General features: G+C 40.3%; 1 protein-coding gene across 7 annotated transcripts in view; it reads left to right on the top strand.

Moving 5' to 3' along the window:
* LOC109938982 (casein kinase II subunit alpha) overlaps positions 1-27,624 on the top strand; it is an 89,392-nt gene that overhangs the window by 38,175 nt on the left and 23,593 nt on the right. For all 7 annotated transcript variants that reach the window (XM_048608152.1, XM_020537270.2, XM_048608150.1 and 4 more), the window contains 2 exons: positions 21,608-21,719; positions 23,860-23,961. In XM_048608152.1, the coding sequence (XP_048464109.1) occupies positions 21,608-21,719; positions 23,860-23,961 (214 nt within the window). The remainder of the gene's footprint in view (positions 1-21,607; positions 21,720-23,859; positions 23,962-27,624) is intronic.

The raw sequence follows: 27,624 nt of genomic DNA, 5'->3' as shown, positions 1-27,624 counted from the left end.
TGTTACAGTCATTGTTACAGTCATTGTTACAGTCATTGTTACAGTCATTGTTACAGTCATTGTTACAGTCATTGTTACAGTCATTGTTATTATTTACTTAGTGTCTTTTGAAGTATCTTGTGTACTGACAGCAACCCCTGTCTGAGACTGTAAGAATCTTGAGCTATCCTTATTCTGGGTTTCTGCTAGTTGATGAAAACCAGTTACTAAGTACAATGACTGACTGCACTTTAATTTCACTTTGACATGGAACTACGTTATTAATATATGCTATGATACAAGTTAGATAAAAATGGCAGAGGGGTGACTAAGTAGGGTAGGACAATATGACCATAGCACATAGGAGCAGAATTAGGCCATTTGGTCTATTGAGGCTGCTCCACCATTTGATCATGGATGATATGTTTCTTAACCCCATTCTTCTCCCTTCTTCCTGTAACCTTTGATCCCCTGACTAATCAAGAACCTATCTATCTTTGTCTTAAATACACTTGATCACTTGCCCTCTGCAGCCTTCTATGGCAGTGTGTTCCACCGATTCACCACCCTTTGACTGAAGAAATTCCTTCTCATCTCGGAGTCCCTGAGGCTGTGCCCTCATGTGCTAGTCTTTCCTACCAGTGGAAACATTTTCTCCATATCCATTCTACCCAGGCCTGTCAGTATTCTGTAAGTTTCAATGTGGTCCCCCCTCATCTGTATAAACTCCACTGAGCACAGAGCTGGAGCCCTCAACCTCTCCTCATAAGACAAGCTCTTCATCCCTGGGATCATTCTTGTAAACCTCTGCTGGACCCTGTCTAAGGCCAGCACATCCATCCTTAGATACAGGGCTTAAAACTGCTGTCTATTCCAAATGCACTCTGACTAGAACATTGTGTAGCCTCAGCAATATGTTTCCATTCTTGAATTCTGCCCCTCTTGAAATGAATGCTAATATTACATTTGCCTTCCTAACTGCCAAATGGACCTCTGCGTTAACCCTAAGAGAAACCTGAATGAGGACTCCTGAGGCCTTTTGTGCTTCAAATTTCTTTCACCATTTAGAAAATAGTCTACCAAACTGCATAACCTCTCACTTATTATATTCCATCTGCCACTTCTTTGCCCACTCTCCTAGCCTGTCCAAGTCCTTCTGTAGCCACCTCACCTCAGCACCTGTTTTTGTTGCTAAGTTTACAAATGGCACAATGCCCTCAGTTCCTCATCCAGTTTGTTAATGTATGACATGAATAGTTGTGGTCTCAACACTGACCCCTGTGGAACCCTACTAGTTACCAGCTGTCATCTTGAAAATATCCCTTTATCCCCACTGTCTGCGTTCTGCCAGTTAACCAATCCTTTATCCATGCAGTACGTTGTTCCTAACACCATGGACCCTTATCTTAATTAGCAACCACCAGTGCAGCACTTTGTCACAGGCCATCTGGAAATCCAAATAGATCATATCCACTGGCTCTTCTTTGTCTAACTTGCTCGTTTCCTCCTCAAAGAAATCTTATAGATTTGACAGGCATGACTTTCCCGTGACAAAACCATGCTGACTTAGCCCTATTTTACCATGCACTTCCAAGTACTCCACAATCTCATCCTTCATAATCGACTCTAAAGTCTTAAGAGTGACCTAGGTCAGGCTAATCAACCTTTAATTTCCTCTCTTCTGCCTCCTTCCCTTCTTAAACAGGCGTGTTGCATCAGCCATTTTCTGGTTCTCTGGGACCTGCCATAACTCCATGATTCATGAAAGAACACCAACAATGCATCTACAATCTCCTCAGCTAACGCTTTCAGAATTCAGGGCTGTAGTCACCTGGTCTGGGTGATTTATCCACCTTCAGATCTTTCTGTTTCCCCAGCATCTTTTCCTTAGTGATGGCCACTACACTGACTTCTGCCCCAACTCTCTTGAAGTTCTGGTATGCAGGTAGTGTCTTCCACCATGAAGACTGCTGCATGTACTATTCAATTCTTCCACAAATTCTTAGTTCCCCATTACTACTACAACAGGCTTATTTTCCAACAGTCCAATGTCAACACTTGCCTCTCTTTTCTTTCATATATCTAAAATTCTTGCAATCTTCTTTTATATTACCAGCCAACTTACCTTCATATTTTATCATCTCCCCTCTTATTGCTTGTTTAGTTGTCTTCTGGTTTTTAAACATTTCTCTATCCTCTGGCTTTAATCTTCATCACGTTGTATGCTTGTTCTTCTACTTCTATGCTGTCCCTAACTTCGCTTGTCAGCTGTGGTTGTCTCATCCTCCCCTTAGTATGCTGCTTCTTCCTTAGAATGAATTTCTTTTGTGCCCGCTGAATTACCCCCAGAAATTCTGTCAGTGTTGCTCCACTGCCTTCCCTGTTAGGCTCCCCTTTCAATCAGTTCTGACCAGCTCCTCACTCCTGGGTTTGTAGTTACTTTTTACTCCATTGAACGTTGTTATATCTGATTCAAGTTTCTCCCCCTCAAATTGCAAGGCGAATTCTATCATATTATGGTCATTGCCCCCAAGAGGTTCCTTCACCTTTTTAGCTCCCAAATCAAGCCTGCCGCATTAAGCAACACCAAATCCAGAATTGCTTGTTCCCTAGTATGGTCTACCACAAACATGCTCAAAACAAACCCACTTCGTAGACTTGTTCCTTATCTTGGGATCCACTACCAACTTGATATTCCTAGTTCACTTGCATATTGAAGTCCCCCATGATTATTGTAATAGTGCCTTTATTACTTGGCTTTTCTGTCTTTTGATTTGTTTTCTGTCCCACATCCTGACTACAGCGAGAGGCCTGTACATAGTTCCCATCCATGTCTGTGATACTGTGATTTGGGCCTTCATTAACAAAATTGAAAAAAAGTCGTAAATTTCAGAAATCCAGCAGAGCCATGTGTATAAATTACAATTAAAAGCTGAGGAAAATGTCAGAGACCCAGGTGGAGGGCAAAGGATTCAGTGGTGGCTAGAATCCTAGACAAGAGGCGTAGGTACCAAGGCCCCTATATTTTTCCCACTTATGTTAGAAATGTTTGTGACCTGATAAGAGTCTCAATGTGGGGAGACCAAGATTTTGAGAGTTTGACTAGGTTTGGACCGGCACAGATAACACATTGTGGAGCTGGAGGAGCGCAGCATCAGAGGAGCAGGAAAGTTGACATTTCGGGTCGGGACCCTTCTTCAGAAATGGGGAGGGGGAAGGGAGCTCAGAAATATATAGAGGGAGGAAGAGTGGGGCTGGGGAAGGTAGGTGGGATGGTGGTAGGTGAGTGCAAGTAGGGAGTGGTGGGGATTGTTCACTGAGGTGGGGAGGGATGGATAGGTGGGAGAGAAGTTGGACAGGTTGTGTCGGGTCAAGGAGGCAGGAATGAGAGGGAGGGTTGGTCATGGGGTGAGGCTGGGGATTGGGAGATTTTGAAACTGGTAAAATCCACGTTTAGGCCATTGGGCTGTAGGCTCCTGAGGCGGCATATGAGATGCTGCTCCTCCAGTTTGCGGGTGGCATCATTGTGACACTATAGGAGGCCCAGGATGGACATGTCACCCAGGGAGTGGGAGGGGGAGTTAAAATGGTTCATGACCGGAAGGTGTTGTCGTTTGTCGCGAACAGAGCACAGGTGCTGTACAAAACATTTTCTCACCGATGTAGAGGAGGCTACATCGGGAGCAGCAGATGCAGTGGACCACATTGACGGATGTGCAGGTGAACCTCTGTCTAACGTGGAAGGTTTGTTCGGTGCCTTGAATGGAGGTGATGGGGCAGGTATAGCACTCCCTGCAACTGCAGGGAAAGGTGCCGGGGGTGGTGAGGTTAGTGGGGAGTGTGGAGCGGACGAGGGAGTCACGGAGAGAGCAATCCCTACGAAAGGCAGATAGGGGTGAGGAGGGAAATATATCTTTGGTTGTGGGGTCGGATTGTGGGTGGCGGAAGTGGTGGAGAATGATATGTTGGATACAGGGTTTGGTGGAGTGATATGTGAGGACACGGGGGACTCTGTCTTTATTTTGTTGAGGGGACAGGATGTGAGGGCAGAGGTGTGGGAAACGCAAGAGATGCGTTTGAGGGCATTTTCGACCACCGAAGGGGGGAAGTTGCGGTCCTTGAAATAGGAGGACATCTGGGATGTTCGGGAGTGGAACTCCCCATCTTGTGAGCAGACGTGGTGGAGGCGGAGAAATTGGGAGCAGGGGAATGCATTCTTGCAGGAAGGTGGGTAAGAGGTGGTGTAGTCTAGGTAGTTGTGGGAGTTGGTGGACTTGAAATAGATGTCGGTTTCAAGGCAGTCACCAGACATGGAGACAGAGGGGTCCAGGAAGGAGAGGGAGGTACCCGAGGTGGTCCGGGTGAATTTGAGGTTGGGGTGAAAGGTATTGGTACAGTTGATGAACCTTGGAAGGGCACGGATTGATCACCTTTTGTAATTGGAATGTTCAAGTATAGTAAGGTGACGTATGGATTACATCAGTCTCTGTGGATTTTGTGTCAAGAATGTAAAGGTGCAGATTCTTCTTACACAGAAATTATAGAGAGTTGGCATTTTACGCCGACTGAGACAATACGTAAGCATGACCAAGGAGTACTTTCATGGAGAATGTGCTTTTAGCCAAAATGTAATAATAAAATTGTTGAGTTTTTTACTACTGCTTTGATATTAACATTTGTTGTCATTGTTTTTGTACTGAATAAAATATAACCACTGTCACCAGTAAAGATGATCAGTTTGAGCTGCTTTGGCATTTTAGAATAATGACTTAAACAGTTAATTGACTCTGAATTGACTTTGAATTCCAACATTAATTTGTTTTTTCTTGAGAAATGAATGCAAAAAAGTGACTAAATTATACTACTCTTAAACCATGGTCCTACAGGAGGTTTTGTCTGCACAGTACTATTTTAAGTTTTTGTCACTTATGTTTGTTTAAGTAACCATTATCTGCTTAAAAGTGATTCATCTGTTGCTTTTTGTCTTTTATCTTCTCTGCTATTCTTGTGTCCTGCCTCCGTCCTACCTTATAATTGTCTTTCCATCAACCTGACAGCACAAATTCTCAGCCTTTCTCTTTATAGATTTCAGTTACACCTCAACAACTAATTTCCAACTGAGAAATAAACCCAAGCAGGACACTTCATGTATCGTCACAGCATGTTATCCTATTATGGGCTCTGAATAGTACTGTGTCTTCATAATGATGGTGCATATATCAATGTATAAGTATTTTAAAAGTGGTATAAAATAATCTTGATATAATATTGAGTAATGAGGGTAGCTATTTACAAATAGATTGTTAAACAAAAACATTTTCCGTTACACAATTCATTATCTGGAGGGTTTCGTTTCTGCATCCATAGTGTCACCAGTGCTTGGTCGCACAGGTTTGTTTTTTGGGGATCCATCACAGATGGCGCATATTTCTGACAACAATTTATTCTGGTTCTTAACTGCACACTATCCATTCTGTGTCGCCCTTCATCAATTTGTTTAAAAGAGTGGGACATTGCAGGAACAAGGCTATTATTACCACTTTTGTAAGTCTACTATGACTGAATATCAGGTTGCCTCATTAGTTGGTGCGCCCACCTGAATCAGACAGTTATGGAATTGACTCTATAATCTAAGATGATACTGCAATGCAGTGAAATATCCTGCATTGTCAAACATGCTGTCTTTCAGAAGAGACATAAACCAAGGTCCTGTGTACCAATTTGTCTGGTGTAAAAATAAAATCTGTCACAGTATTTAAAGGATAAGGGTTAAAGCCAGTGAAATTGTCAGCATTTTCCCCTCAAACGTATTTGTCTTTTTCCTTAACTGCTTCTGGGTACTTGCTATAAGGAAATCGGTTGCCTGATTACTATTCAAGAGCATTTCATTGGATGTGAAGTGCTTTGAATCTTCAGGAAAATGTGTCTTTTGATGCAACCTTGTTCTTTACTGATGATGATTTAAACAGTTGTATGCCCATGTGTTCATGTGTGCTGCTCATAGTAGTAAAATGGGGCTGAAGAGTATTAAAATATTGGTCTGGCAGCATCTGTGAAGGAAAAAACAGAGTTAACAGGAAGGGTCAGTGGACCCGAAACGCTAACTCTGTTTTTTCCCTTCACAGATGCTGCCTGACCTGCTGGGCTTTTCCAGCAACTTTGCTTTTGTTCCTGATTCACAGCATCTACAGTTCTTTCTGTTTTTATTAAAACGTTGGTTATTGGCTTGTTTCAAACATTGTTTTTGTTATTAAAACTGAGTTTCCTTTTAATATCTTCAGTGTATATTTTTCAGCATCTAACCAAATAAAATCTTTAGCTCCTAAAGTAAGAACAACAGAGATTTTAAAAAGTACTGTTTTATAGATTTTTGTTCAACTGGTTTGAGATAAATAAGGTCATCTCTTTGGACTGTTTTTACTGTTCTGAGCAAGTCTAATGTAAATATATTTCAACTATAGTTGCATTGAAATTTTTCAAATTTCAAGTTTCAAATTTTCTCATTCCTTGCTGATAAAATGACATTTGTACAATAACGTGCATACTGTCACGTGGAGCGTGTTGACCTGTGCTGCTCTTAATTTCAAAAGGTTGAAAAACCTCTTGGGCTATACCTACTTTACAGACACTGTAAAAGGTATAAATGTGCGAAAAGAAATTCTTGCAGCTTTGATGTTTAATCAAAGTAGTTTGGGATTCCACTCAACTTAGGGGGAGGTGATAGGCTAATGGTATTCTCACTAGTCTATTAATCCAGAGACCCAGGTAATGTTCTGGGTACCTTGATTCAAATCCTGCCATGGCAGTTAGTGAAATTTGAATTCAATTTTAAAAAATCTGGAACTAAGTCTAACAAAAGTGAAACAGTTACTGGTTGTCAGAAAAAACCCATCTGGTTCACTAATGTTGTTTCGGGAAGGAAACTGTCACCTTTGCCTGGTCTGGCTTACATGTGATTCAAGATCCACAGTAATGTCGTTGACGCTTAACTGCCCTCTGGGCATTAAATGCTGGCCAAGCCAGAGATGCCCAAAAATAAATAAACAAGTAAACAAAATTAAACACTGTTGTGCAACAATGATTGAAATCTTCTTGGTATACTGTACAGCTATTTCATATTCAGAATTGAGTCTGAAGAGGTTTTAATTAACCGCAAGATGCACCGATGCACATACAAATTAATTTGCCAGTGGCATTTTGACTGGTTCACAACCCATCATTCATACAACATCATGCTTTCATGTGTAAGATTTTGGTCAGGTTTATAACATTGAATTTATTATGGGAAAATAAGGTTAATTTGAGCAGGTTAAAGCTAAATAAAGTTTGACTTACTATTGAAGGTTCAAAATATAATGAGTGTGAGCAATAATAATGATTATGTAGAATTATAAGGCAACCATTTATATTTTCAAGCTGGAAGGGAGAATTGGCCTGCAGACTCATCACTTGTATCTGGCAATCAGCAGCAAGAGTCAGTGAGAAAAATGGTATTTAAATATCACTAGTGGAGGAATGGAGCAGTATTGCAGTGGATCAGAAAATCTTCTGCTTCAACAGCCATCTCTTGCCGTAAAATATAGTCATTGGTCATTGTACTGATCTTGAGTTTTTGTTTAAATCTTGGAGTAGAATTTTGCTGTGCCATTAATTAATCCACTGACAATAAGATCAGGTTATTGGAAGGTCAGCTGCTGAGAGGACATCATGTATGTTAGTGGAGGCAGGACTGCATCACTTCAGACATTTGGTTGAGAGCTTGTTTGGCAAGCTGGGGTGCAGTGTGGACTGCTAGACTTTTTTTTAAGCAGTCTTTCTTGTTTAGATTACTGCACTGATGTTCTTGTAGATCCGTGATGCTCTACTACAGATGTACATTTCTTTTCTCTCTCTATCTTTTCCCCTCACCATGAAAAGGTTTCTTCTATCAATGGCCCCTGCTTTTTAGCTTTTCTTTTCCTTAATGGATGGGAACGTGGGAACAGGAGTAGACCATTCAGCCCGTTGTCACCTTCACTGTGAGATCATGGCTGATCTGTGGCCTAATTTGATATCTGGTAAATCTTCTGTTCCGTGAAATCACGAATTGTGAATTTGCCTATCCATCCCAAAAAAAAACACAAATCAATATCTGTGGGCAAAAATTGCGCATGCGTAACTTTTAGCCTAGTTTTAAATGAGCTCCGTACTTGCAAATTTCATCATTCGTGGGGTTCTCAGAAACAGAATCCTCATGGATACTGAGGATTGACTGTACCTGTCTTTGACTCATATCCTTTAATACCATTGCTTAACAAAAATTTATCCATCTCTGATTGAAAAGTAACAACTGATCCAGCATTCACTGCCATTTGTGGAAAAGAGTTCCAAACATCTGCCACCCTTTGTGTGTAGAAGTGCTCCGTAACATATTTCCTGAATGTTGTGGCAGCAATTCTCGGACTATGCCCTCCATTTGTGGAATCCCCAAAGAGTGGAAATAATTTATCTTTATTAATAGTTACTATATTACTAATAATTTATCTTTCCTGTCTTTTCCTGTAATATCTTGAAGACTTTGATCAGGTCACCATGTAACCTCCTAAATTCCAAAGAAGACGGGTCTAATTTGTATAATTTCTGCTTATAACCTAACCTCAAAAGTTCAGCAGTCATTCTTGTAAACTGATGTTGTACTTCCTCGAAGACCAGTATATCCTTCCTAAGGTGTGATGCCCTGATCTGCTCTCAGTACGCCAAATGGTATTTAACCAGGATGTTGTACAATACAGCATAACTTCTGCATTCTTGTACTACAGTCCTCTAGATGTAAAGGCAGCATTTAATTTGCTTTCTTGGTTATATTCTGCTATATTGTGCCATTTTAAAGATGTAAGAACCTAAATCCCCAAGTCCCGTTGGGCAGCGACTGCATTTAACTTCATACCATCTAGAAAATACCCTGATCGGACCTTTTTTGGTTACAACATGGATAACTTCACACTTGCTTGGATTGTACTCCATCTGCCACAGTTTTGCCCATTCACTTATACTAACAATCAAGATCCCTTTAATTGTATGCTATCATCTACACAGTAATTTTTTTGCAGGCATTGAACATAAATTTACACATTATTAAAAGAAGGCAATCTGTTGAGGCTTGTCATTCTATTTCTGATCAGTGCAGAACGCAAGAAACAGATCTTAAAAATACACACCATTTCAATGAGAACAGGATGCTAAATGGCTGGGCAATCAGCATGAAGATGCTGCTAGAGCAGTTAATTGTCCATCTTGATTCTCAGGCCAGACAGATTGTGATCGGTCAGTGTTGCCCTTGGAATGCAGCGGACTTTGGTTATTATTTGTTTATTTTTTAAAATTATGCTATGGGAAATGGGTGTCGCTGGGTGGCCAGCATTTATTGTTCATCCATAGTTGCCCTTGAGAAGGTAATGAGCTGCCTTCTTGAACTATTTTTTTTGAAAAGCTGCAATGTAGGTACAAATTCTTTCTGCCTACATAAAACAGGGTCCTGTGTGTTGATGCATGTAGCTCCTAGCACATGCAAATACATCATACTGCTGATCATCTTAAATTTGTTTTTGGTGTAACTCTTGCCATAGTCTGGAATATTTAATAAATTATTTCCAATAGCAGAGTCGTACCTAATGGTGAATAGCTTTGAGATTTGCAGATGCGGGCTGGTTGAGCATGAGTGGAAAACTACCTAATGCAGATTGTCAGTGGGACATATTGTCACACTGGTTGTTGGGACATACAGTCTATATGCCTGATATCACACTGAAATTCACATATCACATTCATCATTTATGTGTGGGCAAAACATCATTTTGAGCGGCATCTTGTTCATGGAGAAAACCACTTGTGCATTAGAGCAGCATGAAACAGCTAGATTTAGCTGCTATTGTTTAAAATTTTTGAGTTACTTCCCATTCCACGATAATCTTAGGAAGGCTGGGCACTGCTCAGGGCCAAAAGTGATAGACATAGGGCCTTTTCATGAGTTTTCATGATGTATGAGTGATGATTTGATTAGAGTACCCATATAATCCAGGATGATTTTGATATAGCTTGTCGTAGCATCAAGAATATGCAATGATCAGATAACTCGAGGCCTATTCATGAGGTTGGTGATAAGGTTAATATTGTAGTGCTTGAGATTGTAGGAATTCCAGTCTGTATGTTGAGCAGTGAATGGTCCAGGCTTTCAATGATTATTAGTTAAGAACCCTTTGTCAGACGACTCAACAATGCATTAAGGAAAAAGAATTTCTTTGCAATTTCAGATTGAAACCTCACAAATGGGGTCAATAAATGTGGACCTGGAAAAGCACATCAGGTCAGACCGCATCCAAGGACCAGGAAAGTAAACGTTTTGGGCTGAAACCCTTGACAAATGTTCCATCTACAGAATGCAAATAAGCAAGGGGTGGATGGTTAATGGTCTGACCATCAAAGATGTACTTTTCATGATAACCAACAAAGATGTTAGCCAGAACAGGGCCGAGAGGGAATCCCATGGCATTGCCATCTTTTTGAGTATAGTTGGTGTCAGAGTCCATTACAAGAGAAATTATAACTGAGCACTTGGAAAACAGTGGTAGGATCAGAGAGAATCAGTGTAGATTTATGAAAGGGAAATCATGCTTGATAAATTGACCGGAATTCTTCGAGGGTGTAACTTTGGAGTTGATGAGGGGAGGCCACATCTATTGGCTTTTGACAAAGTCCCACATAAGATATGTGCATGTAAAATTCAAGCACATGGGATTGGTGGTACTGTACTGAAATGGATAGAAAACTGGCAGACAGGAAACAATGAGTAGGAATAAACGGGTCTTCATCTGACGAGCAAGCCATGACTGGTGGGGAACTGCAAGGATCAATGCTAAGGTTTTTGAGAAGATTTGTAGCTTGGCTTGTGGATGAGGTTGTAGATTTGCTCACGGGGCTGGTGTGTTTGATTGCAGACGTTTCTTTGCCCTGCTAGGTAACAGTACGCCTCCAGTGAAGCGTTGGTGTTCTGTCCCGCTTGTTGTTTATATGCCTTGGTTTGCTGGGATTGTTGACACTTTTGTTAGGAGCACTTATACAGCGTTTTTATAAGGAATTGATACCCAAAAACCACAGTCCGCTGTTACCTCAGCAACAGATGACAACAAGAAGACACAACATGGTCAGAAACACCAGTCACCCTACCGTACATCAGAGACATATCACAGATGACCACAAGACTACTTAGGCCTCTTGTATCAGGGTAGCCCACAAACCAACAACCACCCTGCGACAGCCACTGACAGACATAAAAGGATCTACAAAATACCATGCAAGGACTGTGAGAAACACTACATAGGCCAAACGGGAAGAAAACTGACAATAAAAATGCAGGAACACCAACCAGCCACCAAGACACACGACCCGTTCTCATTGGTCTCAATACACATGGATAAGGAAAGACACGAGTCCAACTGGGACAACTCATCCATAATAGAACAAGCCAAACAGAGACATGCCAGAGAATTCCTGGACGCCTGGCATTCCAACCGGACCTCCATCAACAAACACATTGAACTGGACCCGATATTTAAACCACTGAAAAACAGAACCGGAAGTAATGCCACCCACCCCAGCAAACTGAGGCATATAAATAATAAGCGGGACAGAACCCCAACATTTCACCGGAGGTGCACCGTCGATGTTGCATAGCAGGGTGACAAAACGTCTGCAATCAAACACACTGGCTTGACGAGCCAGTCTACAACCTGATCAGTGCTAAGACCTAGCTATTCACAATATATATTCATGGTTTAGATGAGGGAACTAAATGTAATATCTCAAAATTTGCAGGTGACACAAAGCTGAGTGGGAGGGCAAGCTGAGAGGATGATCCAGGCGTGCTTCAGTGTGTTTTGGACAAGCTGAGTGAGTTCATAAATGCACAGCTGATGTAGTCTAATGAGTATGAATGTGAGGATATCCACTTTAGTCGCCAAAACAGAGACATTGATTATTATCTGGCTATAAATTGAGAGAGAAGAGTGAGCAACTTGACCTGGGTGTCTGTGTACACAAGTCATTGAAAGTATTCATGCAGATGCAGCAGGTGGTCAAGAAGGCAAATGGTCAGTCAGTTGACCTTCACAGTGAGAGGATTTGAGTACAGGAGCAGGGATCTCTTGTTGCAATTGTACAGGGCCTTGGTGAGGCCCCACCTGCAATTATGTGTGCCTGTTTGGTCTCCTTATCCTGAGGAAGGATGTTCTTGCTTTAGAGAGGGTGCAGCAAAGGTTTATTAGACTGATTCTTTGGATGGCAGAACTGATGAATGAGGGGAGGTTGAATTGGCTAGGTTAATATTCACTGGAGTTCGGGAGAATGGAGAGGGAGATCTCCTAGAAACCTATAAAATTTTAATAGAACTAGAAAGCTCTATTCCCATCCTATTCATGTATTTGTCAAGACGGCCTTTAAAAGTCACTATAATATCTGCTTCCACTACCTCTCCCGGCAGCAGGTTCCAGGCACCCACCACCCTCTGTGTTTTAAAAAAAAAAAGCAACTTGCCTCATACATCACCTTTAAACCTTGTCCCTCGCACTTTAAACCCATAGCCCGTGGTAACTGACTCTTCCACCCTTGGGAAAAAGCTTCTGACTGTCCATGCCCTTCATAATCTTGTAGGACTCTATCAGGTCGCCCCTCAACCTCCGTCGTTCCAGTGAGAACAACCCAAGTTTGTCCAACCTCTCCTCATAGCTAATGCCCTCCATACCGGGTAACATCCTGGTAAATCTTTTCTGTACCCTCTCCAAAGCCACCACATCCTTCTAGTAGCGTGGCGACCAGAATTGAACACAATGTTCCAAATGCGGCCTAACTAACGTTCTGTAAAGCTGCAACATTACCTGCCAATTTTTAAACTCAATACCTGGCCGATGAAGGCAAGCATGCCATTATGCCTTGTTGACCACCTTCTTCGCCTGTGTTGCCACTTTCAGTGACCTGTGTACCTGTACACCCAGATCCCTCTGCCTATCAGTATTCTTGAGGGTTCTGCCATTTACTGTATATTTTCTATCTGGATTAGACTTTCCAAAATGCATTACCTCACGTTTTTCCGGATTAAACTGCGTCTGCCATCTCTCTGCCGAAGTCAGCAACCGATCTATATCCAGCTGTATCCTTTGATTGTCCTCAACAGTATCCGCAATTCCACCAACCTTTGTGTCATCAGCAAACTTACTAATCAGACCAGTTACATTCTTGTCCAAATCATTTATATTGCAAACAGCAACACTGATCCCTGAGGAACGCTACTAGTTATAGCCCTCCATTCAGTAATGCACCCTTCCACTGCTACCCTCTGTCTTCTATGACCAAGCCAGTTTTTTATCCATCTTGCAAGCTTACCTCTGACCCTGTGCAACTTTACCTTCTGTATCAGCCTGCCATGAAAAAGTAACTCAACCAAGTTAGTGAGACACGATCTCCCCTTCACAAAACCATGTTGCCTCTCGCTAATATGCCCACTGATTTCCAGGTGGGAGTAAATCCTGTCTCAAAGAATCCACTCCAATAATTTCCCTACCACTGACGTAAGGCTCACCGGCCTGTAATTAGCTGGATTATCCTTGCCACCCTTCTTGACTAACATTGACTATTCCCCAATCCTCTGGGACCTCCCCTGTAGCCAGTGAGGATACAAAGATTTCCCTCAAGGCCCCAGCAATTTGCTCCCTCGCCTCTCTCAGTATTCTGGGATATGTCCCATCAGGCCCTGGGGACTTGTCTACCTTAATGTTTTTCAAGCCCCCCAATAACTCGTCCCTTTTGATCTCCTCAACATGACCCAAACTATCTACACACCCTTCCCCAGACTAATCATCCACCAAGTCCTTCTCTATGGTGAATATTGACGCAAGTGGTTCTGCCTCCGCTAGTCCAATATGCTAAGGTACACAATATAAAAACTGAAAGCATTGCGGATGCAGTAAACCAGGAATAAAAACAGAAGTTGCTGGAAAAGTTTTTAGGTCTCTTCAGCATCTGTGAAGAAAACTGAGTTAACGTTTTGGGTCCAGTTCTGAGGAAGGGTCACCGGACCTGAAGTGTTAACTCTAATTTTTCTGCTGCCAGACCTGCTGAACCTTTCCAGCAGTGTTTTTTTTTTCCTAGCGTACACCCAGCTATCTTAACTGGGGTCTATTTTCACTTTCTCCTTCTTTTACTTTACTTGGTGCAGTTACACAAGCCATAGAGTCATACAGCACCTTCGGAAATAGACCTTCGGTCCAACCAGTCTGTGCTGGCCATAATTTCAAACTAAACTAGTCCCACCTGCCTGCACTTGGCCCATATCCCTCCAAACATTTCTTATTCATGTGCTTATCTAAATGTCTTCTAAACATTATAACTGTACTAGCATCCACCACTCCTCTGGAAGTTCATACATGAAAAATATTGCCCTCCATGTCTTTTTAAATCTTTCTCCTTACAACTTAAAAACATGCCCCCTAGTTTTGAATTCCCCATCTTAGGCAAAAGACACCTGCCATTCTCATGATTTTATAAGTCTCTATAAGGCCACCCCTCAACCTCCTATATTGCAGTGAAAAAAGTCCCAGCTTCTCCTTATAACTCAAACTCTCCATTTCCGGTGACACCCTGGCAAATCTCTTCTGAATCCTCTCCAGCTTAATAGTATCCTTCGTATAACAGGGCAACCAAAACTGTACAGAGTACTCCAGAAGGGGCCTTACCAACATCCTGTACAACCACAGCCTGACGTCCAACTTGTGTACTCAAAGGTCTGAGCATAGAAGGCAAGTGTGCTAAGCATCGTCTTAACCACCTTTGCTTTATGTGACGCAAACTTCAAAGTATTATGTTCCCGAACCCCTAGATTCTCCAACACTACAAAGGCCCTTCTTTTAATTGTATAAGTCCTGTCCAAATGTGTTTTACCAAAATGCAATACCTCGCATTTTTATCTAAATTATATTCCATTGGCTACTGTTCAGCCCATTGACCCAATTGATCAAGGTGTCTTTGTAATCTTATATAACCTTCTTCACTGTACACTATACCACCAATTTTGGTGTTATCTGCTAACTTACTAACCATGCCTTCTATATTCTCATCTAAATCGTTTATATAAATGACAAATAAAAGTGGACCCAGTACTAAACCCTGTGAAACACTGCTGGTTACAGGCCTCCAGTCTGAAAAACAGTCCTCCACCACCACTCTGTCTTGTGCTGTAAAGCCAATTTTGTATCCAGTTGGCAAGCTCACCCTAAATCCCATGATATCTAACTTTACTAATTAGTCCACTTGTCAAAGTCCTATACTCAAAAATGCTCCCAAGCTACTCTGCCTTGCATTCTCTCTCCGTCACTCAGAATCTAAGCAAAAAGAATCCCTTTGACAATTCTTTGATCTTTAATGGTCCCCTTGTTTGCTGCCGTTCTTTTTTGTTGTTTCTGTAAAGTGCTTTTGGAAATTTTACAATCTTGCGGAAATTAATATAAATTAATATATTAATAGCATCCAAAGTTTTAAACACAAATTTAGGTTCAACATAATATTGTTTCTTAATGTCAATTACAGCTTACAATGTTTTACTTGTTTTACAAAAGATTTTTGGCCCTTTGGTACTCCATTTTAGTCTCTGTTTTCTCCTGCCTGTCCTGACCCCCTTCTCTGAGCCGTAAAACAGTCCCCGAGCAACCAACAGGGCAGGCAGATGTCCTGTTGTCAGCCTCAGCTGCTTTGTAATTAGCTGCAAGTTGGTGTACTTGTGCCGTGTAAATTAATCTGCTCCCTCCTTGGAGAAACTTTCACTGTGCATTAGACAACATTTCTTTTGACCTTTGCTTGATCTATTAACCTGTTGTTCTGGACATTTGTGCACTGTTTTGGGCTAGTCAAGAAGTAACTTTGGTGAGGAAAAAAAATCTACCGATCACTTGGGTGTTTTCATTGCTGTATCCAGACCTGAGAAGCACATTTTTGATTTTATACCCAGTGTGTACTGCAATTGCTTGTATTGAGTGGTCATTTTTTGTATTTTTTCATAGGAGCAAATGTTCAAGAAAGAATAGATTTATTAAAAAAAGCACTTTTCTTCCATTAAGAGATAGTAAGAACTACAAATGCTGGAGTCAGAGATAGTGCAGTGTGGAGCTGGAGGAACTCAGCAGGTCAGGCAGCATCAGAGGAGGGTCCCGACCCGAAACGTGAACTTTCCTGCTCTTCTGCTGCCTGGCCTGCTGTGTCTCTCCAGCTCCACACTGTGTTATCTCTTTTCTTCAATTGAGTTGTCAGGATATGGCATATTCCTCCTGAAAAGGTGGAAATTAATTTCATAAGCAATTTTATAAGAAAAGTGGACAGGTACTTGTTGCTCACATTTGGAAGTTTACAGATAAAATGTAATGGCTTGGAGTGAAGCACAGCTGCTCATTCTTTTTTCCATGGAATGTGACCAGACCTGGCAAGGTTAGCATTTACTATCCATCCTGAATTGCCCCTGAGAAAAGGTGGCAATAAGTTGACTTCTTGAATAGTGTTGCTGCACCCACGGCTGTTAGGAAAGGTGTTGCAGGTTTTTTAACCCTATGACATCGAAGGAACTACCGAAAGAAGCAATTACAGTTCCAATTTGGTACAGAGTATAACTTGGAGGGGTTTGACAGATAGTGTTCCCACGTGACCGCAATCATTGTCCTCCTTAGGTGGTAGAGATTGTGGATTTTGAAGATGCTGTTGAAGGAGGCTTGTCAAGTTCCTGAAGTACATCCTGTAAATTGTACAGACTTTAGTATCATAGAATTTGAAAGAGACCATTTGGCCCATCCCTCTGAAGAGCATCGCACCCCTTTACCCTATCCTCTAACCCTGCATTTACCATGATCAATCCACCTTACCTGCACATCTTTAGACTGTTGGAAGAAACCAGAGCACGTGGCAGAAACCCATGCAGACGTGGGAAGAGCATGGAAACTCCACACAGTCATTCAAGACTGGAATCAAGTCCTGGTCACTTGTGCTGTGAGGCAGCAGTGCTAACCACTGAGCCACTGTGCTGCCCTGAATCCCTTTTTTAAAGCTTACTGCATCTGGTATCCCCAGGCAGTCTCCCATCCCATTTACTAACTAAACACCAGAGCCTGCTTAGCTTCTGAGATCAGATTGAGATTGGGCGTTTTCAGACTAGTATGGCCGTATGCAAGTTAATGCGGGCACAACAGTCTGGATGACTTCCAAGTATCATGTTACTTTTTGATTCTATGTAAATTAGTGACACGTGACTTCAATGTAATATTCAGCCTGCAGTGCTTGACGACTTATTATTACATGTTTATTACAGTCTGGATTGTCTGAATTCCCATTAGTATTATTCGAAAGGGACCCGAGGGGCAACTTTTTCACAAAGGTTGGTTTGTACGTGGAATGAACTGCCAGAGGAAGTGGTAGATGCAGGTACACTTACAACTTGTAAAAGACATTTTGACTTGTTTAGAGGGATATGGGTCAAACACAGGCAAGTGGGACTAGGTTAATTTGTGAAACTTGGTTGGCATAGATGAGTTGAACCCAAGGGTCTGTTTCCGTGCTGTATGACTCCTGGAAAGCATGGGTTCCATGTGCATGCTTTTGGAGATAGTGCAGGACCTCACTACACCTTTTTGCAAAAAATCATGTTGGACCAGATAACCAACAAAGACACGTTGGTGACCTAGGCAACATGGAGGCTAATGGAAATAGTGTGGCATGCTCAACTCAGTCTTTCAGGGGAAATGTAAATTATTGAGTGTTCACTTCATCTTGAGAAGGAAGATGATTTGGGAAAAGATGGAGTTGAGGAGAGTACTTGGATGGGAAATACTGGAAGTCATTTAGCCTGTGGTGTGATTGGAATCACTAAAGATTTGAATCAAACTGTCCCACATTCCTGTTTGTAACAGGACAGACATACCTGTGTCAACTTGTTATGGTGTAATTACAGACTGAGTCCAGTGGATGGCTCTGTGCCCAGGCACTGAAAATACTTAGAAGCATCTTCAGGTTTTCACAATCTTAGGGCAAGCATTTCAGCTGTTGAAGTACCTTTTCAGCATTGTTATCTGTGCTATTGTTTCCTGACTTTATTTACCACCCTGAATCTCCCTGCACCTGCTTTTCTCTTGTCTGTTCCCTTGACTGCTCTGCTGTCTTTTTATTTTTTTCTCTCTCCCCACCCACATCACCATTCTCTTTAATTTTATCATTGCTGTTTGACTCCTGCTGACATAACATTTCTGATTTTTAAATTAAATAGTTACATAAATTCTGCAAGTCTTAAGAAAGAACTGTTGGTTTAAGCAGAGAGACACATCACAGTTCACTTGGATTGTCACTTTTTCAATGAAGTTGGAAAGATGACCAGGTGGGGCTTTTCCTTCTGAATCCAAGATTTGTTAGTTCACCTGTTGCTATTACTTAATCCCAATAATCAATTCCATTACTTTCCATAACTGCAAATGAGAATAATGGATCTGAGAGTTATCTGAGTCCTGATGAAGGGTCCCAGTCCTGATGAAGGGTCCCTACCCGAAATGTTGACTTTCCTGTTCCTCTGATGCTGCCTGGCCTACTGTGTTCCTCCAGCTCCATACTGTGTTGACTCTGATTCTAGCATCTGCAGTTCTTGCTTTCTCTTATCTGAGTCCTCATGCACAACCCTGCAGGAGATGTTTTTCATTTAAAAAAAAAAAATTAATTCTTCCTTTCACATTTTTCACTGTTGAATAATTGGTAGGGAAGCCAAGATTTCACAATGCTTTGACTGGTTACTGAGGGGGAAAAGGCTGCAATCGTGCTTAATTGGAGAAAATAGAAAGTAATTAGCTTTGGTGTATTTTTGTATCTGGGCTGTTTATTATTATAAGTTAAAATTGGAAGCTGCTGTATGTAACAGCTCATCTGTGTAAAGTACTATTGAGGGGTGCAGTGGTAGTGTCCCTATCTTTGGACCAGAAGGTCCAGATACAAGTCCCACCTCCCCTTGAGCAGAGTCATAATATGTCTCAATACTTTGATTAAAAATAAGTAAAGTAATATTATGGAGTTACTATAAAATAACATTTATGTAGTTTTGTCAGACGCATATCATCATCTATCGCTGCCTTTGTTTCTTGGAGGCTTTCGACCTTGCTTCTCTGGTGGGGAGCTGGTTTTTGAAGTGAGAACTGGTTGGAAGGTGACCTCTGTTTTCTGGGAGTTTAGTGAAAACCTGTTTTCTCGTGTGCTTTAGAGAAGGAGTCAGCAATGATCTGGGTTCCGTTTCTGAGTGCACACCCAGTTGTCATCTGAATACTGAAGCTTTATAGCTGCTTAGAATGATTTTAGATTTGAATTTGGATTGGAGATGGTGTGGTAAGGTGGTTTCTTGCTTATTATCTCCATGCTTGTGAATCGTCTGCTTGAGATGAGGTACATTGTTGCTGCAAGGAAAATGGAGAAGAGATTTGATGAAATGACAGTTTTATTTGGCTGAGTAAACGGTATTTGAGACCAGAAGTTTCAAACCTATGTGGCCAAACTAAAATTCTGTACAGCCGCAACATGACTTGCCAACTTCTATATTCGGTGCCCTGACCAATAAAGGCAAGCAAAATATATGCCGCCTTGACCAACATATCTTTTGTGCAGCCACTTTCAGGGAACTGTGGAACCGTATGCCTAGATCCCTGTATGTTGATGTTACTAAGGGTTCTACCATTCACTATATACTTCCCTCCTGCATTAGTAATTCCAAATGCATCACTTTGCATTTTCTGGATTAAACTCCATCAGCCATTTCTCCACTCAGGTCTCCAAGCTATCTATATCCTGATGTATCCTCTGGCAATCCTCTTCACTATTTGCAGTGCCCCCAATCTTTGTGTCATCCGCAAACTTACTCATCAGGAGAATATGTATATAAAATACAAACAACAGGTGTCCTAGCAGTGATCCCTACAGAACACCACTGGTCACAGAAAAACACCCTTCCACTGCTACTGTCTTCTATGACTAAGCCAGTTCTGTATCCATCTTACCATCTCTCTGCAAATTACATGTGACTTCACCTTTTTGTATCAGCCTGCCATGAGGGACTTTGTCAAAAGCTTTGCTGAAGTCCATATAAACAACATCTACAGCCCTGCCCTTATCAATCACCGTTGTCCCTGAAGAAACTCAGTCAAGTTTGTGAGACACTACCTTTCCCGCATAAAGCCATGCTGCCTATCACTAATAAATCCATATTTTTCCGATCCCTAAGAATGTTCTTCAGTAATTTCCCTGCTGCTGACATAAGGCTGACTGACTTTGTAATTTCCCAAATTAGCCCAGTTGGCTTCCTTAAACCAAGGAACAACAGTGGCTATTCTCCAGTCCTCCTATGATTAAACAGAATGCAAAGATTTTGTAAAACACCCCAGGAATTTCCTCACCAGCCTTCTTCAGATAGATCCCATCAGGTTCTGGGGACTTGTATACCTTAATGCCTTTCAGAGCACCCAACACCACCACCTTTTTTACATTGACATGCCCCAAAATATCAACATAACCCTCCTAACAGTCACCATTCACCATGTCCCTCGCCTTTGTGAATACAACACAATTAATTATTCATTAAGAACTTCACCTACCTTGTCTGACTCCATGCATAAATTCTCCCCTTTGTCCTTGAGTAGACATACCCTTTCCCTAGCTACCCTCTTGCTCCTTATATATGCATTAAATGCCTTGGGATTTTCCTTAGTCCTGTCTGCCGAAGGCATTTCATGGCCCTTTTTAGCCCTCCTAATGCATTTTTTCCCAATTTAGAACTTTCATCCAAAGACTACACTTACTCTCATCCATAAGTAACTTAAAGCTTACAGAATTATGGTCACTGTTCCCAAAATGCTCCCCCACTAAAACTTTAATCACATGGCCAGAACTCCCAAAACAATTGCTCTACTTTGAACTTAGTTGCAGCAGGAGATTCCAAGGAGAACACCAAAAGACTGTAGAGGTGTCCACAAAACATTCTTGAAGAGGTTAATTATCCCTAACAACTAATGGGAGATCCTGCTTCGTGACCAACAAAATGTACAAGCATTGAACATATAAGAAACTTGGTGAGTGATGGAATCAAGACGTGAGAAGAAATGTACAAATACCAAGCCCTTCAAACGTCACTTCCTTTGTATGTAGCAGAGGCTACAGATCAAACATTAGACTTATCAGTCATCTCTAAACCTATTGAAATGGAGTGGAAATAAGTTATCCTCGATCCCCAAGACTACCTGCGAAGAGAAGATGTATATAATAGTTATTAAACACATCTTTCACCCAATTTAAATGTTAGTGTTTTGACATGTATAAACAATGTATTCGATTAGACTGAAAATGTAAGATTCTACTGCTGAGGAAGACATTCATAAATAAAATTCATTATTTCAGTATTGTTGTGAAATTAAGGCCCATTGCATATCCTTTTATAATTCATTTTTTTGAAAGGTGCAATTTCTTTTTTGAAAGCATTGGTTTATCTGCTAAATTGAATTGCATGTTATTAAACTGTTCTTTCATGTTCTGTTTCTTTGTGCAGAAATCAAGATGACTACCAATTAGTTCGTAAATTAGGTCGAGGGAAATACAGTGAAGTGTTTGAAGCTATTAACATCACAAACAATGAAAAAGTAGTTGTTAAAATACTTAAGGTAAGACTTGCTTCAGTACTAATGAACATTACATACCCAGAATAGCATTTTCTACATGTGTAGATGTACATGTGTGTTACACTTTGGCCAAATAAGAGAGTCTTTGGAACTCTTTCTCCAAAGAGTGGTGGAGGTGGATTTATTGAATATTTTTAAAGCAAAGTTAGATAGCTTCTGAATTAACAAAAAAGTCAACTATCATTGGGGTGGGTGTGAATGCAAAGTTGAGATCACAGTCAGATCACCCATTACCTATTTAAATGGAGGATCGGGCTAGAAAGGCTGACCAACCTGTAACTCTAACAGATTTATGCACAGATTAAGAGCAGAACAAAAGTATATTGAATGGGAATAGTTGTGTTTGGAAAGATGGATTTGATCAGTTTGTCACTCCCCCAGAATTCTTAACTCCAATGTAAAGTGTCTCAAGCATTGGGCATTTTTGTTTTCCCTTTAGAAACAGTGGCATGTGGGTTTTGGCCTGCGTCCCTGAAGGAGATTGATTAACTTTACAAATATTTCTGTAGCTATGGTCATTTCTTTTAAAATGCAGTATTATTGAGAGACATTCAGGAGAGTAATAGGGATTTGTTTATAATGGGAGAGTTTATGAGCATTTCACAAAAGTGTTGGCTTAAGTTGGATGCATAAAACAGTTGTTTCTAACAAAGATAGTTTTAGGACTGTTATGAAAGAGGTTGTGTTCATGTTAAGGAGTTTCGTTTAAAAGTCTCAGACCGGAAGTATTTGATTAAAACCCAAAGGAACTATTTGAAGCTGAGAAGGTCTAAGCCCGGTTGTATAAGGGCTCCAGAATGTGGCTATCAGATTCTCAATAAGTAAATTAAAGCCATAATTAAATTAAGCACTATAGTAAAGGAGTATTGTTGGGACTAATGATTAGTGTTTTACCATGTGTATTGAAATCTATGTTTGTGTTGTATGTAAATAGTTTGGTTTATTTTATTTTAATTTCTTTTGTGTGATAAACCTTTGTTTTATTAAACCAGAAGCTGCACATTGCAGGTTTGTTTCAATGAAAGACCACCTTTTTAAAACAAAAAAAAATCCAGTTTATCAAGCCAGATTTCAACCTGTGATTTGACTTGTCCAGTGATTCCATCGCTGGAATCCCATCGCATTAGTTCTATGAATATTAGGTACCCTCAACCATAAATTCATATGCACATCTAGTCAGTGAGTCCTTACTGATTTATTTTTCATAACTGTTTGTGGTATTTTAATCTCTCTACCTGGCTGTCCAAGTCTCATTGGTCTCCACTGTTACCAGGTATTCATCATTTAGAATGCACCCTGGTCTAATCTTTATCGATCCAAGAGGTGATCTTGAATCAAAGCCCATTTACTATAGTTTTACTGTTTAATTTAATCTATTACTACCTATTATAATGTTCACCTTCTGTTTACACTACTTATAATACCATCTATCTCTGTCATTGGCATATTTGGGTAAGTGGCTTTCTGTTCCATCGTCTAAATCATCAATAATTTAACGAAAGATTGAGACTTCAACACACTTGCTCACTCTCACTCGCGCTCGCTCGCTCTCACTCGCGCTCTCTCACTCACAAACACACACCCCGCAGTTTGATGTTTTTGAATTATATTACATTCCTTTATAAGTTTGGGATCATACTCAGGAAAGTTTTATTTAAAATCATGGTCTGTATTTGGTTCCTTTGCCACTCATTTGGTGTTGTTTAAAATAACAAATATCATTTTCTATTATTGGTTATGTGAGTGTGATAGTCTTTTTCTTTTGGATATTTATCTCTGTTGACTGGATTGATTGATTGATTGATTCTGCTAAAATCTGCTTTTACTACTGTTCTATACCTGGCCATGAAAGTTGCCTGTGATGAAGTCTTTTGATTTAATTGCCACTCATATCAACTCCTCATCCTTGCATTTCCGTGTACCATTATGAGACCTCTCCAGAAAGGACACTTGACATTAGAAGCTCACCAAGTGAAGAAATATGTATTTGCCCTGACATCTTATCTATCACCCGTTGGTGCAGTAGAGGTCCTGCGATTGTGCCAACAGCAAAGGTGAGTAATAAAGCAATCACAATTAATTAATAATCTGAAAATTAAAACAAATAAATACTTTTTTGTAGCCTGTAAAGAAGAAGAAAATAAAGCGTGAAATTAAAATATTGGAGAATCTGCGTGGCGGTCCAAATATTATCACACTCCTAGATATTGTCAAAGATCCTGTGGTAAGTGAAATTTCAGGTTTCACTTTTGTTGAGTTTGTAATTAAAGCCAACTATAATTAAACTAGAATGATAAACAACATTATGAAAGTACAACGGTATCCACATCTTGAAATCGTGAAGGCTTTGTTGGTCTTTTTGTGGCAATTAATAGCGTAGTAAAGAAAATGATTCCAGAGTTAAGTAGTAGGAAATGAGATTCCTCATTCAGAAAGATGAGGTTCTTCATTTTCTGATACCTTCGCACTTCTGCTCTTCCTAGCTGTTGGGTTTAAGTTGCTGTCCATTGCATTCCTAGAAGGTAAATCAAGGTTTTTCCTATGGTATCTCCTGAGAGAAGACCCACATAAAACAACAATAGTTAACATCTTATTGTTTGCAAATAATTTCTAAGTGAATATTTTGATGATAAAGTCATGTTATTGGATGCATGATTATCATTGGCCTCAAAAACTTGATGCTCACTGGCTGCAGAAAGTCCACACTGATCAATGTTTGTCAGATAATAGGTGAAAACTCAATGGAGTTAACTCGTTCGATCGTGCACTCAGTGACAATAATGAGCAATACACATTCTACTTCTGTCTGTGATTTGAATTCCAAATAGTCCAAGGTTTTCATTTTCTGATTCCGCGATGAGCTGGATGCAGTTGTCCAAGAGTTTGAGAATGAAGAAATGCATTTCAAGATGAAGACTTTGTGCTTGTCGTGTATGTCCAGACTGTTGTAGAAGAGACTTCCCTCCTTTATCCTATAATTCTTTGTGATGAAAATGGATTTATTGTATGTCATCTGTTTTAAATACAATAGTATTAGCTTGACCATATCTTTGATCAGAGGATGTCAAAAGCTCAAGTATATTGAATGAAGTAATTTTGAACCAATCCTGCCTGTATAGTTGCCAATTGGCATATCCTTAATTGCTTTGTAATTGCTTTTGTAAAATGTAATGAGAACAAGATTTACTTGCTGAGATATCCTTCACATACTATAATCTAATCCATCTAGTCTGAGTTCACAGGATAATGGCTATGGATGTTGTTCCATAATTAATTCAGTAACAATAATATTTAAACATTGTGTGTTGTAACTTTGCAATGGCTACACAAGGTAATTGCAAGAGAAATTAGAATGTTCAGGTAATCAGAACACATCGACATATTCAGAACAATTTAAATTTAAGGACCAGAGTAACTTAGCATCTTGCGGAGTGTGGAAGACAGTGAAAGCCATACAGATGCACTGTGGTTTTGCATGGTTGAGCTGATGCCATGATAAGATCCTTAGCAGGTGAACTAAACACAGAAAGTTCTTGAACAAGAACAAAATATTGCAGATGCTGGAAGCTAAAATTAACAGTTGGAAATGGTCAGTAGGTGACCAGAAACTATAAAGAAAATGAAAGCACTATAATTTTAGTATGGTGACCTTTCTTCAGAACTTGAACTTTATCAATTCGCTTGTGGGTGTGGGCATCACTGGCTGGGCCAGCATTTATTGCCCATCCCTAGTTGCCTCTGAGAAGGTGGTAGTGAGCTGCTTTGTTGAACCGCTGCAGTTCACGTGCTGTAGTAGACCCACAGTGTCCTTAGAGCGGAAATTCCAGGAATTTAACCCAGTGACAGTGAAGGAATAATGATATATTTCCACAGGATGGTGAGTAGCTTGGAGGAGAACTTGCAAATGGTGGTGTTCCCATGTCTTTCTGAATGAAAGTGGTCATGGGTTTGGAAGGTGCTGACTAAGGATCTTTGATGAATATCTTGGTTTGAGTTCCTCCCAGGCATCATGCTTCTGAGAAAGTGGATACTTAGTCAATCAAACCAATTTAATTCCAGTTCCCAGTCTTTTTTTAAAAAAGATTTTCTATTATTCAGATATTTATCTGTTGAAAACTGACATGTTATATTCAAAAAGATAACTGTATTTAAACAGAATTCAAGTCTACACTTCTACGTGAGAGCTTTATTTCCATTAGCCACACTCCATAAAATTCTCACCTCAATGATTACTGGCTCTCCATATCTGTACAACGACTTCGAGCCAAATGAACTCATTAAATAATAAATTAATCACCTGTTCCTTCATTCCATTGCGTCTCAGGCATTTCTTTGCACCATATTAGATGATGATAACATGAATTCAACTTCCATTCCCCAGTCCCTTTCCATAGCATGGCCCCCACACCCGTCTCTTTCTCTCTGGGTTTTTGTCTCTGGATTTGTGGATCTCCCTCGTTCACTATCTGTTTCTCTCTCAAAGATTCTCTGTGTTTTGCTCTCGCTGTTTCTCCCTCGCGCTCGCTCCATCTCTGTGCAAAATAAGGGGTGGATCAGCTTGATAAAATATGTAAGGGTCAGTATTTGGAAACATGTGGAAATTAAAAATAGGAACAGGACTGACTCTCAATAGTATGCTTCTTACAATGCTTGGGGAAACCAGAGAGGAAAGGTTCAGAATCTTCTAAACTTAATTGGAGAAGGAAGTTTGGCATTGGACTCCTGGTCTACCCAGAGAGATAGGAATTCCAAGAAACGAAAAACTGCCTGACACGTCCAGACGTCCGGATGGTCTTTGTGTTGTCTATTTTGAGTGATAGTATGGTCATTGTAGGTATTTCACAGATATGTTTGTTGTACGTAACCTTCCTGACAAATTGTGCCAGTCCGTTAAAAGCTATTTATGAGAGAAGGGATATGAAATCTAGTAGACATATGGTGGGTTCCTGTAATGTAAGTGTAAGTAGCTCAGTTATAGAGTATTGTGTGAATGTTCTGTCTAGAGATGTACCTGCTTGTTACACACGTTCTACCTCTGAAATAATATTATCATTTGAAGTTTTTTATTTTGATGTTAGATTTAGATGCTAAATCGTTCATCTTTTCAGCATTTAATTTTGTGATCTTTCTTTTTATTCTGGGTAATAGATCACTGTTTGTATTGTACCCATTTCTAGCAGCAAGCACTCCCAGGTCAGGTTTGGTGTAAAGTTCCCTGTACTCTGACTGCACAAGTGTGACCTTTTTCTATTCCTCCCCACCTTTCTTTCTGTAACAGTTTAGTGCTGTGAACCATTTAGTTTGATTTAACACTAAATTAGATTTGTGCCGTGCATTAAGGACCAGGAGTTGGATTCGCACTGTCTGAACTCATGTTACTAACAATCCTTAAAACAATAATTTGGCCAGTCTTCGCTGAATTGAAACCTAAACCAGAAAAGTAAAACAGCAATATCTTAATGCACTGTGCCAGCTAGACCACTGGGTTTGAATTTTAAATTATCTCCTTGTTTAGGAATGCAGTGTTTGCTTAGATTATTTTTATTTTTGAACGGAATTTAACCTTCATTTGAGCTTTCATCTCCAAAGATCTGAGTGAGAGTGATAATAAGCCATGCAGAGGAAGGTTGGCATGGATTTCATTGCTCCAGTTCCTTGTTTGGTGCACAGTTACAGTAACCAATTAATTTATCACTACTTTAATTCAGTATACTCCTCCCCCCTCCTCCCAAGTACTGACATTTCTATAAATCACTTATTTCACTTGTACTTTGTTTTAATAAGAATGTTAAATTTCTCTGAATTCTTGTTTAAATGGCATGACTTTTCAGAAAAGCAGAGGTTAGAAATGGACAAGATCATGTAATTATAATCTATGATAAAGAGA

Source organism: Rhincodon typus, chromosome 19 (assembly GCF_021869965.1).
Source record: "Rhincodon typus isolate 14 chromosome 19, sRhiTyp1.1, whole genome shotgun sequence".
Classification (NCBI taxonomy): Eukaryota; Metazoa; Chordata; class Chondrichthyes; order Orectolobiformes; family Rhincodontidae; genus Rhincodon; species Rhincodon typus.
The sequence above is the reverse complement of the archived record's forward strand: the minus strand, read 5'-3'. Positions and strand labels throughout refer to the sequence as shown.